General features: G+C 37.5%; 1 protein-coding gene and 1 long non-coding RNA gene across 2 annotated transcripts; one reads left to right on the forward strand and one right to left on the reverse strand.

The window, feature by feature from the left end:
- Positions 1-1,594: 1,594 nt before the first annotated feature.
- Positions 1,595-7,693, reverse strand: LOC116690340 (potassium voltage-gated channel subfamily V member 2). Its single transcript, XM_032517219.1, has 2 exons — positions 6,236-7,693; positions 1,595-4,739 (listed from the first exon to the last, which is right to left on the reverse strand). Exons 1-2 carry the CDS (start codon positions 7,568-7,570, stop codon positions 4,485-4,487), a joined length of 1,590 nt encoding a protein of 529 aa, XP_032373110.1. The 5' UTR covers positions 7,571-7,693; the 3' UTR covers positions 1,595-4,484.
- LOC116690345 (uncharacterized) lies at positions 4,794-10,343 on the forward strand. The gene is made up of 3 exons (XR_004332238.1): positions 4,794-4,813; positions 9,693-9,696; positions 9,856-10,343. It is a non-coding gene; the product is annotated as an uncharacterized LOC116690345 (long non-coding RNA).
- Positions 10,344-12,755: the final 2,412 nt, after the last annotated feature.

The raw sequence follows: 12,755 nt of genomic DNA on the forward strand, positions 1-12,755 counted from the left end.
CCGTTAAAAGGATCGCCATTCATCTCGTTATCAGTATTTGTTGACGCCGTCGCACACAGTATCACGGATTGCTAGCTATTGTCACATTGGACACTGGTTTAATGAGTTGTCGGCAGTGTTTGAATTGGTTTAAAGAAGGTGCTACTAGCCTAATTCAGCAGTTGACATGATACTTGCATGTGTCTTGGATATATTTAGAAATATATAAATATATTTTTGTTGACAAAGGTCTCATTTACAAGGTTGTCAAAAACATGCAAGTAGTCATTGATGATAATGGAGTGTATCTCAATTGAATAATGTATGGATAAAATGAAGAATGTCATTTTAAGTTGTGTGTATAGGAAACCAAAATCCAATGTTAAAATGTTCACAGAAAAAATGGAAAAGTCAACTACATATATAGAGACATTGACTTACTAAATTTCAACAAACATAAATTGACGGAAGAGTTCAATTGAAACATTGTAAAGTTTTGAGTCTTTTTCCAACAATCACAAAACCAAACAAAATAACATGTAATGATGCCCCTCTGATAGATAATAATAATTTTTTACAAACAATATGGAAAGCAACTCTTAAAGTGGAATATTAATTAATGATATACAAGTGACCATCTGCCAATCTTTGTGACCCATGACCCATGTAATGATAGTGGGAAAAGGGAGTGCAATGAGATTAAATACAGGAGAATAAGAACCAAAGAAACTATATCTGCATTTAGAAATGAGGTAATAAAGTGTAACTGGAATGAAGTAAGCAAGGAAGCTGACCTTATCAATGTATATGAACTATTCTTAGACATATTTACAACTTTATATAATAAAAACTGTCTGATTAATAAATATATTTTAATAAAAGAGATTTTCAGAAAAGAATTATATTAACATTATTACAAAAGGACTGAATTATCTGGAAAATGTCAAGGATAATGACAAGATGTGGACAAATATGAATGAAGTGGTTGACAGATTCAACAATTTCTTTGTTAATACACAGGGATGAAATACTCTGTGATGGACCATGTGGGGAAAAAAAACATACTCATTGTTTTTGGGAACTGTAGAAAAGAAGGAAATGATAGAGATTGTAAATACAATTAAGAATAAAATTTGTGATATATATATATATATCACATATATATATATATATATATATATATATATATATATATATATAATCTATCCTTTAAAACAGGAGTATTTCCTGACAAGAAAGTAGCTAAATTCTTCCCATTGCATAAATCTGGGGACTCACATATTATCAATAACTAAAAATAATCAATATCCTTGCTTTCTCAGTTATCAAAAATACTCGAAAAAACTATTCAAAAGGCTAAATAATTTCATTAACAAAAGCAAGCTGTGCTGGAAGCCCCACATTAAATATCTGTGCTGATGGCCAGGAGTACTAGTATATTGAATAAAACTAGATACATATTGAACCAAAATACATTACATACGTTGTACTGCACACTTATTTTGCCATATGTGTTATATTGTGTGGAAGTTTGGGGACATACCTACAAAAACAACTTGCAAAATAATTGCACATTGCAAAAAAGAGCAAACAGGATAATAAATCACACCGGGTATTATGAGCACGCTAATCATCTGTTTTTTAATTCACATTTGCTGACATTTATGGACATTGTTACATTCAAAACTGCTCAGTTTATGTTTAAAGTTAATGAAAATAATTTACCATGTAACATATGCGCAACGTTTAATTAAAAAAACATGGGTTATCATTTAAGAGGACAATTTATGTTCAAACAACCTCTTGTTCGAACTACTGTTAAAAGCATGTGTGTTTCAGTTTGTGGGGTGACCTCATAGAATGGACTGAACAATGAAGTCAAACAGAAAAATAATATCATTTAGTTTAAAAATAGATTAAAGAAATCATTAACTGACCAATACAGAAAAGAATAGACTGAAACATAGGAACAGAATTGTAATGTAAATATATTGTTGTGTATTGTTGCATTGTTGTACGTTTTTGGAAGACCTGAAAGATTGTAGGCTTATTTGTACATCTATTTACTTTGTAATAAAATTATTTTGTGAAATAGCGGCAGCATCAAATAAGCTAATTGCTTCCACCTGCTCCTTCTCAAACTAGTCATTTTATAGGCCATGCATGTACTGTATTTCTGTAATTGTTGTGTTTCATTTAGTGGTTTTAATTTTTTGTTTTGTCTTGCAACACTGTTGATTCTTTGAGATAAATAATTAAATGAAAAAAAGGAAAATACGTATATCTTGTACGTGACACGAATGGCCGACTATTTAACGATTCAATCTATAGAGCCCGATTCGACTGCCAATCTCAAATTCGAATCCTTGCAGTGTCTAAAAATGTGGTTACAAAACATGGATCATTCCATTCGGGCTAGATGGGGATGCTCAATGTCTGATTTTACATAGCATTTGCTTGTTTTTTTCTTTATAAATATGATATTTTGGTATAAATATCAGCCTATCAATAATACTGTGAATAACAGTTAGAAGTAAGAGTACTCTTGTGGACAAAAATCAGTACTGCTGGTACCAGTATTGAGTACTGGTTCATTTTGAGTGCTGGCTCATTTCAAACACAGGTTGTTGGTCTGTATTGACAGTTGTTATCCTCCCTTTTTGTTACAAATAGGTTTAGCTAGACAAAATATCGTGTATTTAAAAACACCAGTCCATGTATAAGCTGTGTTAAAATCACCAGCGGTAGCAAAATGCTGAATAATGCTATAGTATGTTTTTCCTATTCTAGCAATAATAGTAGGCTAATACATGTAAGTAAACCAAGATGGTGCACCAAGAAGTGCAAACGTTATCCAGAACAAAGGGAAGTGGTCAGTAGAGATACATGCAGGTCAACAGCTATGAAGATGTAGTCCTAGTATTTAGTCGATTAGTGCTTACCCAATGCTAGTTACAGCTGTATTTGGCTTGGCTCAACTCGGCCGCGGTGCCCCGTCCTCCTTTTCAATTCAATTAAATTTTATTTATAGTATCAAATCATGACATCAGCTATCTTGAGACACTTTGCAGATAGAATAGGTCACGCTCTAATATACAAAGACCCAACAATTCCAATAATTCCCCCAAGAGCAAGCATTAGTGCGACAGTGGCGAGGAAAATCTTCCTTTTAGGAAGAAACCTCGGACAGACCCAGGCTCTTGGAAGGTGGTGTCCGACGATGGGGGTGCTGGTTGGGGGTGTGATGATTAGTGGGTTTTTACCATTGCATGTTTAGTCAGGGTGCAAACTATGGTGGAGCTAGGGGAAGCTTGGCTCCCCTCAATATGACATGGGCTCCCCTGAAAACGTGATTTGTTAAATTTTTGGGGGGTCTCTGAAAATGTTGACAATGTGTCATTTTGACATGCAATTTCAGTTTTGTGTAATGTGAACATCGTGGATCATTATGTGTAGTCTACTATTGCAAAAATATTAATTCATGCATGCATGTTGGCGAATTAAACCTAATTAATCTCAATAAAGATAACTATACATGACATACTTGTCATTAGCATTAAGGCATGGCGGCGCTGCAGTACAAATTCAACTCAAGTTTAGTACATGCAAAGAATTTCTAATAAGGAAAGAAGCAAAGACAGTATAGTTTCAGATTGCATCGTGTGACTATGAGTTGAATGCATTGCAAGTTAATCATAGTGCATACTTTATAGGCCATTAAACATTGCAAACATTTGTAAAGGAGAACCAGTAATTGAAGGTTAAGTACACTTTGCAAGCCCCTGCAGATCTCCTGTGTGAGCATACAGATTTAAAACATTGCAGCTGCAATTATAAAGAAACTAATGTAAACTCATGTAAAACATGATTAAAAAAATCTTACGTTTTAATTTGAAGTAACAACATCTTCCAACATTGGGTGACAATATCAAATTTAAGCATAATTCTTATATGCTTGCTCCAACTTCACTGAAGCCGTGTGATAATATAGAGAAATATTCACATTTGTAGTAGTATAATTACATCAAATGTACATGTTGTAGATGTGTTTTGCATCATTGTATACACGTTTTCTCAAAATTGACATATTCAATACAGTATATTTGTAAATTGAAACATTCTGTTGTGGGTTTGAAGAATGATTGTACACAGACATTTAATTTGTAATGATGGACAGGTATGAAGAGTTTACCACTGAAAAGGAACTCTGTTTTGTGTAATTTCTCTAAATGATAACACAGAGATATGATATGTAAATAGCAAGGCTAAACTAGTGCATACTTTTATTTTATTTTTTGTATTTCTCTTTTTTTGACAGAAATGTAGTATGTATAAAATATGGTTATCTGTATACAATAGAGCAAATATTTTCACAAAACAGTCAGCCCTACTGTTTAATTTTCTCCCTGCTTGTTCTTCTCATAATTCATGTGATCCCTCACTGGTTTCCTAACTACAAAAGCTGCCAAAACCTTATTATTTCTTCACAAAAATGAAAAAAAAAATTAGTGTGCTTGACAAAAGCAGCGGTTGAGGCTTTTCACTGTCCTGTTGGAAAATCTCACCTTCCCTCGATTCTTGGTGGAGGCTGTGTACTGATTTGACTTGAGTTTAGAGTAATAGTCTGAGAACTTGTTGAAGAGGATAGATATGGGCAGACCGTTGAGGATGATTCCTAAAGAGATGCAGATGAAAGCGAAGAGACGACCCAGTATGGTCTCTGGGTAGATGTCGCCGTAGCCCACAGTTGAGATGCTGACCTGCGGGGGAGTGAGAAGGGTCAGTGGTGATGGAGAAACATGACTCACAAACCTTACCAGCAGGTTCAGTCAGTGTCCTGTTAGTAGACCTCTGCTCATCTTTGTGGCCAATTAGGGCATTTTGCACCTTTATAAAAAACACTGCATTTTGTCTTTGTTAGACAACAAAGTAGGCAGTAGGATTGGATTAAAACTGGGAGCCAGGACATTCCCAATAATCTATTCTTAATCCAGTGACAAAGGTAAGTATAACAAGAATAAGTATACAACTTTAAAACAATTGACAGAACAGACTGCAACACTGTGTGATTATTAACCAGTCCTAAGCTCGGAGCTCATGTGCTCTGATTTAGGAGTGTGCAGACTATGAAAGACCCAGGAAATTTAGCTGATTATGTGTTACATGATATTTGATTCACATGCTGCCAATTGGGAAACATGTTTTTCAGTCAGTACCGGTCAGTAATGTTTATTGAGAAACAATTGTCTAGGCTTCCATATTGCCCCCTTATTTTTTGTGAATTGTTGGTAGTCCAAAGTGATGAAAACAAATATTACCACTTAGCTGTAGTTTGCCAATGGTTAATTTTATACTCAAAAAATTACATTCCATTTATTAAGACCCACACTTCCATAATATTCAATTGCTGAACTTTATAATTACCAACAAGGTTTTACATCAGGAGAAGCAAATACTTCTGCACATTTTCATGACTATCCCTAAAATTCCATAAGATTTGCCCGTTAAAATTTGATACACATCAAAATTTCTTGCCCTTATGAAAACAGTATGTAGCCAGTCATCAGTGTAGCGTTCACCCTTTTGGGAAAGGTGGTAGTGGAAGTCTCTTTCTCAGTTTTCCTTCTCCTTTCTGCTGCCACAAAGTCTGACTGTGTTGTACAAATCTGTTCAAAGGGGTTAACTTACTTTTAGTGATAATCCTGCTAACAGACGTCAGGAAAAATGACCTATTGGTTCACCCATGACTCAAAACGGCTCACAATTCTTCAGCTTCTGTTTATATGAATACAACAGAAATCTGTAGGAGTGATCGGTGCTCACAGTTACCTTCACAGGCAGTAAATAAAAGGTTTGCGTTAACTCAAATAAACCTTAATTCCGGACATCAACCAGGTTATTCCACCTTATAAACCACATCAACCACTTGAGTCACACATACCAATGCATGAGGTGACACACCTTGCAGTAGAGCTGACCTCATTGTTTTTTGTAAGCCAGGTAGTGCTGGAGTGTAATCTAACAACATTATGCCTCAGGGACTTTGTCAGTATTAAAGTCATTTGAGGACAGGGCACTACAGTTTACTTATAAATAAATAGGTTACATTGTTACTTAAGTGGGTTATTTAACTTTTATAATATTAAGGCTTTGTGCTTTCCATATTTATTCTTCTCTACTAAGTTTCCTTTGTGTTCTTACTTCAGAGTCTTGTCCTGCTGTTTTTTTACACTACATTTGACAAAGATATACTTACAGCTGCCCACCACCATGCATGAGGAATGCTGGTGAAGTTTGTCTGCGGCATGTCATGCTCCACAGTGTAAACCATGGCCGAGAAGCTGAAGATGCCCATGGCGATGAAAAGGAAGAGGCAGCCTACTTGCTGGTAGCACTGACGCAAAGTGAAGCCGAAGGCCCGCAGACCTGTGGAGTGTCGCGCCAGTTTCAAGATCCGAAAAATTCGCATCAATCTCATGATCCGCAACACCTGGCCCAGCTTTCCCACCTGCCCCACCGCCTGCATGTCGGCCTCATGCTTCATGTAATTCTCCTCATTGTCAAAGAACTCCAAGATGGCCTGTACATGCTGAGGCAGGATGGCAATCAGGTCCACCACGTTGAGCACACTCCTGCTGAAGGATTTGAGGTCAGGAGTGGACATCAGACGGAGCAGGAACTCCATTGTGAAGAAGACGATGCACATGGACTCCACGTGTTCCCAGTATGTCTTCCCGCTGAGCTGACCTTTGGGAGTTCTGTATTGCATCTCCTCCACCGTGTTGAGAGTCATGGCCACTAAGGAGATCAGGACAAACACGCTGGAAGCCAACGCCATCAGCTTGGCCTTGACAGACGAAAATGGCTTCTCCATCAAGTTCCAGATAGCCCTGCGCTTCTGGCCCATGAACATGTCATGGAAGAGCTCCTCATTCTCCTCAATCTCCACCTCTGCCTCCAGCTCCCTCTGGATCTTCAGCTGATCATTCAGCTCGTCCTGCCGCTCCTCGAAGGAGATGCGACAACAGCGGTGGGTGTTCTTGATCCTCACGCCCCAGTAGTTAATCTCCTCCAGGAAGTTGCGGGGACACAACTCATCCTTGATCCACAAAACACCGGTCCTGTAGAAGTTGAAGATGTTGTGGAAGACATCTGGATCTCTGTCAAAGAAATACTCATTGGTGGCCACAATGTAGTCATCGCACAAGTCCAGCTTCATGTTGTGGTCCGTGTAGGTGGCCAGTCGTCCTATTCTGGTCTTCGGATACTTGGCGGCCGTCTTGTAGGCTATCTGGTAGGGCTTACCCCCTACATTGATGTTGATCGTGTAGTTCTTCTTGGAGAGGGAAACATGCTTGGAAGAGCAATACATAGCATTGTCATCTCGTTCTTCTTCGTACTCTGCATAAATGTCGTAGATGTCCCTGCCCAGCTCGTGCATGGAGTTCCATGTCTTCATGCAGCTTTTCTTGGCCAACGGATAGACAATCTCAGAGGGTCTTCGATTAATGTCTGAATCCGCAACTTTGTGGTTAGGGAAGAGACTCTGTCTCCTGTTCAACAAGTTGGCCACCTTGCTGGTGCTCCCCATGGTGATCCCCCCAGACTACACAGCAGACAGAGTGCTCAGATCAGCCAGCATTACTGTCTAATACCCCCCTTTACTGTACCTAAGCATAAGGGACATGAGCAGGATGCCTCATGGCCCCATTAATGTTGCTGACTGAGAGGATCCGTGTGCTTACAGGACATCTAAATACCATTATCCCCTTCTGAGCTGCCAGGCTGACATGGTGTTGGCTCTGTGACATATCTCAACAACTGACCATCATGAATTCACCATATTTAATTTGATAAACATTTTATGATATGAGCTTATACTACTTACAATTGATTTGGGTGATCTGAACACAGAAAAGACAAGACTACAAGAGTATTGTTTTTATTTATTTATGAATGCATGGACACTGTGTCATTCATTAATCTTTTTGCAATCCCTACAGATTACTCGAGGAAGTAATATTGGAAGGCTATGATTAGACAATACCAATTTGTATCTTGATTCTTTGTGAAAAACAACCACAGTTTGTGATGACTTTCAAAATACTTTGCAAAATTTTATTTGAGGTTAAGTGTCTTTTTCACATTTACAACTAATTCTTTCTGTTGGTATTGTGCAATGCTTTAACATTATAATACTGTAGGGAAACAAAGGAAGACTGGTGGATACATAAAATAGGATAAAGGCTCTAAGCATTAGCCTAATTTGTGATTTGGAGGGGGTGCAGGGTTTTTCAGAAGTTGAAGTGAGTCTAGGCCACAGAATCTAGAAAATGACCTTTCTTTTTTATATATGACCTCTGTATGTAGATCAATAAGGCTGTGCCATGTCTTTAAAAACATTATCTTACGTAACAGGTATAGTGATTTAACCAGATTGAATTGGAAACACAACTTTTCTTACAACTGAGTCCTCGTATTGGGTATCGGATTATGGTCCTACTGATTAACAGTGCCGCCTGACCAGAGATGTCATTCTGCAAGGCTATTGTCCGATAACATTATGAACCATTGAGTATATTAACCTTTATTTACCTTCCTGGTGCCAACTACATCTTACTAGGTAAAACAGTTAAAGAGACAGGTGGTTAAAGCATTTGAACATTTAAATAGAGCTACCAGACTTAAACTACCATTGGTCTTTTTAGTGTAGTGTGTCAAGAGAACAAGAGATGAACTGGATTTGTCATGAAAGCCACAGGGAAAGAATGAAGAGGCCACATATATATGATTTGATATTCTGAATGACTGTGTTCGTCAAGCTTAATGGTTACTAATTTGCCTTTTAAAGTGAGACTGTAACTTTTGGACGAGGAAATAGCACAATCTTCTGGATAAATTGGATTAATTAACAATAAAATGCACCATTACTCAGTTCATTATGCACTCAAACTAACCTTATAATATAATATATAGCACCTTTCACAGACAGAGTCACAAAGTGCTTCACATGATATGTGAATATGAATTGTTAAAATAGGACCCAAACAGTAAAATGAGCAATTAAAAAAAAAAAGAAATATTATCAAACTTTAGAAATGGTTATGTAACTATTACTATCACGGCTGCATTGTCGGCTGTCTTTATGACATTTCTCTGTTGGATTAATATCATCTACTCTCAAGATCTACGGTTTCCTGTCTGTTACTATTGTCCTCAAGATTTACAGATCAAATTTAGCTATTGACGTCCCTTCAAAGCTGCTAAGTAAAAAGAGAATGTAGGTTATGAACCCTCATGTAGGTTTACTATGCCTCACACATATATATTCAAGATAAATGGTGTTTTTTAGCCTGACCTTTGCTGATGTGATTAAACACATATGGGGTTTGCTCAAAAGTGTCAGACACGGTGTGGCCGGGTTGGCGCAGTTGGTGGAGCAGTTGCAAATATATGGAGGTGTACTCCTCAACGTGGTGGCCCCAGGTTTGACTCCGACCTGCGGTCCTTTGCTGCATGTCATTACCCTTCTCTTTCCCCTTTCATGTCTTCAGCTGTCCTGTGGAATAAAAATGCCCCCAATCTTTAGAAAAATAAATAAAAAATAAATTGTCAGACACTGGGCACCCTTATCCTTATTTTTCTCGACTTATTACATTTTCCTAAAGACATTGTCACCATTTTTAAAATTGCAAGTTCAAACTCGACAACAGCGATGTCGCACCATACACTTGATGTGCATCTTTTGACCACATACAGGTACAATGAGGTATAACATGCTAAATATGAGTTTTGTGTGAATATCAGCTTATTATACTTGAAAATATGAGCATGTGTTGGGTCTTCCAATCAGTTTGACTGCTACTTTGCTACCAGCCTAAAACACAAAACCCATTTTGAAGTGATGAATACACCAATGCATTCTCAAATATTAAGAGAGTTCACTGGAGTGCAGTAAGTAAACACATCAACAATACACACCCGCTTTCTCAAATGCCAAAATGACACATTGGTATAGTGATAGGATTCATTTGCAGCCTTGCAGCATTAATTCCCCTACCGACTGTATAGGAGTTGCACCTGGGAGCTCAGTTTGAGAGCATGTGTAAATACAATTAAAAAAGGTTGACAATTTAAATGTGGCACTGTGACAATGAACATTGGGTGTACTCTTCACAGTTACATTTCCAGGTTTGGTAAATGTGCATGTTGTATGAAATCATTTAAAAGTTATCTGTTGTAAGGAACAGATGAATGCGAGAGAGCAAGATCTCTCCAGCAGATGGTGATATCGCAATCATTTGTAAAAATGTCACAATTTACTCTGTCTTTTTACTGAGTGACGGAACAGTACAGTGTAATATTGTTGAGCTTGGATAACTCTCTCCACACTAAAGGTCAATAGTTGTGAAGTGTAATGACTCGGGTTTACTGTATGCCATGTTTGCAATGCTGCATCAACAAGCCATTAAAATAAATTTGACCACATATAAAATGTATGTCTACGCCATGTCATTAGTTACATTTTTCAGAGTCCCTCTAAATTTACCATAATGTTGTTCACTTAGAACAAAAAGTTAGTGAAGGAAGCTTCAGAGTTTAGACTGTTCTCAGCTGAATTTAGATGTTGGTGTAGAAAGCTTGCAATCTCAGATACAAGTGAAGAACCGAGTGGCATGGCACCAGTCGATGCATGGCACTGACCAGAAACTATTGTGCATGCCGGCTTACTCTGTCACACCGCGGCACTTGAATAAAACAGTCATCACTAATGTTATTTGGAACACCTGAGCTGTAGGTAATACACAAGTCAAACGCCAAGGTCCCATCACTTATTGTTTTTTGTGACAGCTGGGTGATCTGCAGGCAAGTGAACGCAAAATACTTTCACATGAAAAGGGGATAGATTGTCAAAGAAACTCAATCTGCCATGATCTAAACCAAATTTAGATTATAGACCACACTTGCTAGGCATCGCATTTGCTTGCCACTGGAATAATTGTAGAACTGTAGTTTTAACCAATTAAGACATTTATGATGAAAAATGTATGTAATATAATTTGATATTTAGGTTATGTAAATTATACCTTAAAAGTAAAATGAATAAATAGTTTTGTGGATTTTGACTTTATATAATGTAATAATTCAATTTTAAAATGGAAACTCAAAAAATTTTTTAAAATAGCTTTCAAATGTTACTTTTTGTTAGTCAACTTAAATGCGTATCATATATTCCATTTCAGTACTCATTGTGTTGTCTCTTAAATGACATCTAACCACACAGCGGAGCTGAAGCTTTGATAAGCTGTTTTAACAAGCTGTTGTTATGTGTAAGCAGGAGTCTTGTGTGTCAGAGCTGATTACTGTTGTTAATTCCACCTCTGCTTTTTCATGGAAAAAAAGACTGCAATGAAAAACAATGTTGGTTACATCATCAGATGGGTCTCATTAACTCTGTAGTTTAAGATTTTTTGAGTGAAGAAACAAAATTGTATTACTGACTACAACATTCAAATGTGTGTTTTGATCAGTTTTTGATGTATTTCCATGTGAACATAAAAATTACATTACCATATGAAGAAGAGATGTTGACATGTCAAAAGCACAGGTGTAAATAATGATGCCTTCTTAAGTTCTGTAGGTCTGTAATTATACAAAGATGCATGTTTCATAAGTAGGCTGCAATATGACATCAATTCCTGAGTAGGGCCTACTCCTGTTCCAGATTTGTCTTTTTCGGTGACTAACGTGTCACATCCCTGATATATGATTTCAGGAGGTTCTTTACGTTCTTACAGACTCAAATTAAACTTCTCAGTGGACATTTTCACCACAGCTGGGCTTGCCAACACAGAGCTGCGTAAAGAGTTAGCTACACAAAGACCAGAGATTTTGAGAAATAAAAGTGTTATATTTATTTAAAAAACAAATATTGTTTTGTACAATTTCCTAAAAGCCATTTTTACAGTAGGCTAAAACTATTATTGTCTTATTTTGAAAAGCACAACCGGAGGGTATTTATACGGCTAGCCGCGTCTGTTTTCATAGGGAAACCAAGGTTGTTGAGGTCTGTGTTGGGCATAGCAGGTTGAAGGTAGGTGTAGATTCTGTTTTTGTGCATGAACTGCCACATTTGCGTCAGTGGTCCACCCTCTAAAATTCTTATGTTCAGCAGCTTATCGCATAGGGTAGCGGAAATCAAGATGCAGGCAAGTCAAGACAACTGGTAAAGTGCAAGCTAGTTAGCTAGCTTGGTAGATGCTAACAAGGCTAACGGTACCGCCGCTAACGTTACCCGGTTCACGGGTTTAAGGTGCCGAACTCAGTAATGTTGCTCCATTCGTTTGGTTGTCGACTGTGGATAAGTGGATACATTTAATTCGGTGTTTCTTTAAGTACATTGTCACGGTTTTATCGAATCTTAGAAGTACAGTGGCGAATATTTCCTCGGTATGGCTGCGGGGGTTGGGGGTGTTTTGGCCCCCCGTAATGTTACAGATAAACACACAGACGGCTTTGCCTACGTGTAACTTCGTATCCTACGTTTTAGCTGCTCCAGAGAAGCTACTTATGAATATTTAAAGAAATTGGCATCATAAAATATGTCTATTTGTTTATAGTGTTATATTATAATGTTGTTGTTGTTGTTAATAATATCTGTCAGATGGTTTCATCAAGAGGCTTGGCCAGCAGTACATTTTCTTTATCACAGCACTTCCAGTCAGTCAGCTAACTTTGTCATACCGGGGGCCTGTTGCACGAAACCAGGATAAGGG

This window comes from Etheostoma spectabile, chromosome 5, assembly GCF_008692095.1.
Source record: "Etheostoma spectabile isolate EspeVRDwgs_2016 chromosome 5, UIUC_Espe_1.0, whole genome shotgun sequence".
Lineage (NCBI taxonomy): Eukaryota > Metazoa > Chordata > Actinopteri > Perciformes > Percidae > Etheostoma > Etheostoma spectabile.

Coding starts and splice junctions, on each gene's coding strand:
- LOC116690340 (XM_032517219.1), bottom strand. CDS start 7,570: ATGGGGAGCACCAGCAAGGTGGCCAACTTGTTGAACAGGAGACAGAGT. Junction 4,740..6,235: donor ATGCATGGTGGTGGGCAGCT/GTAAGTATATCT, acceptor ACTCCCCCGCAG/GTCAGCATCTCAACTGTGGG.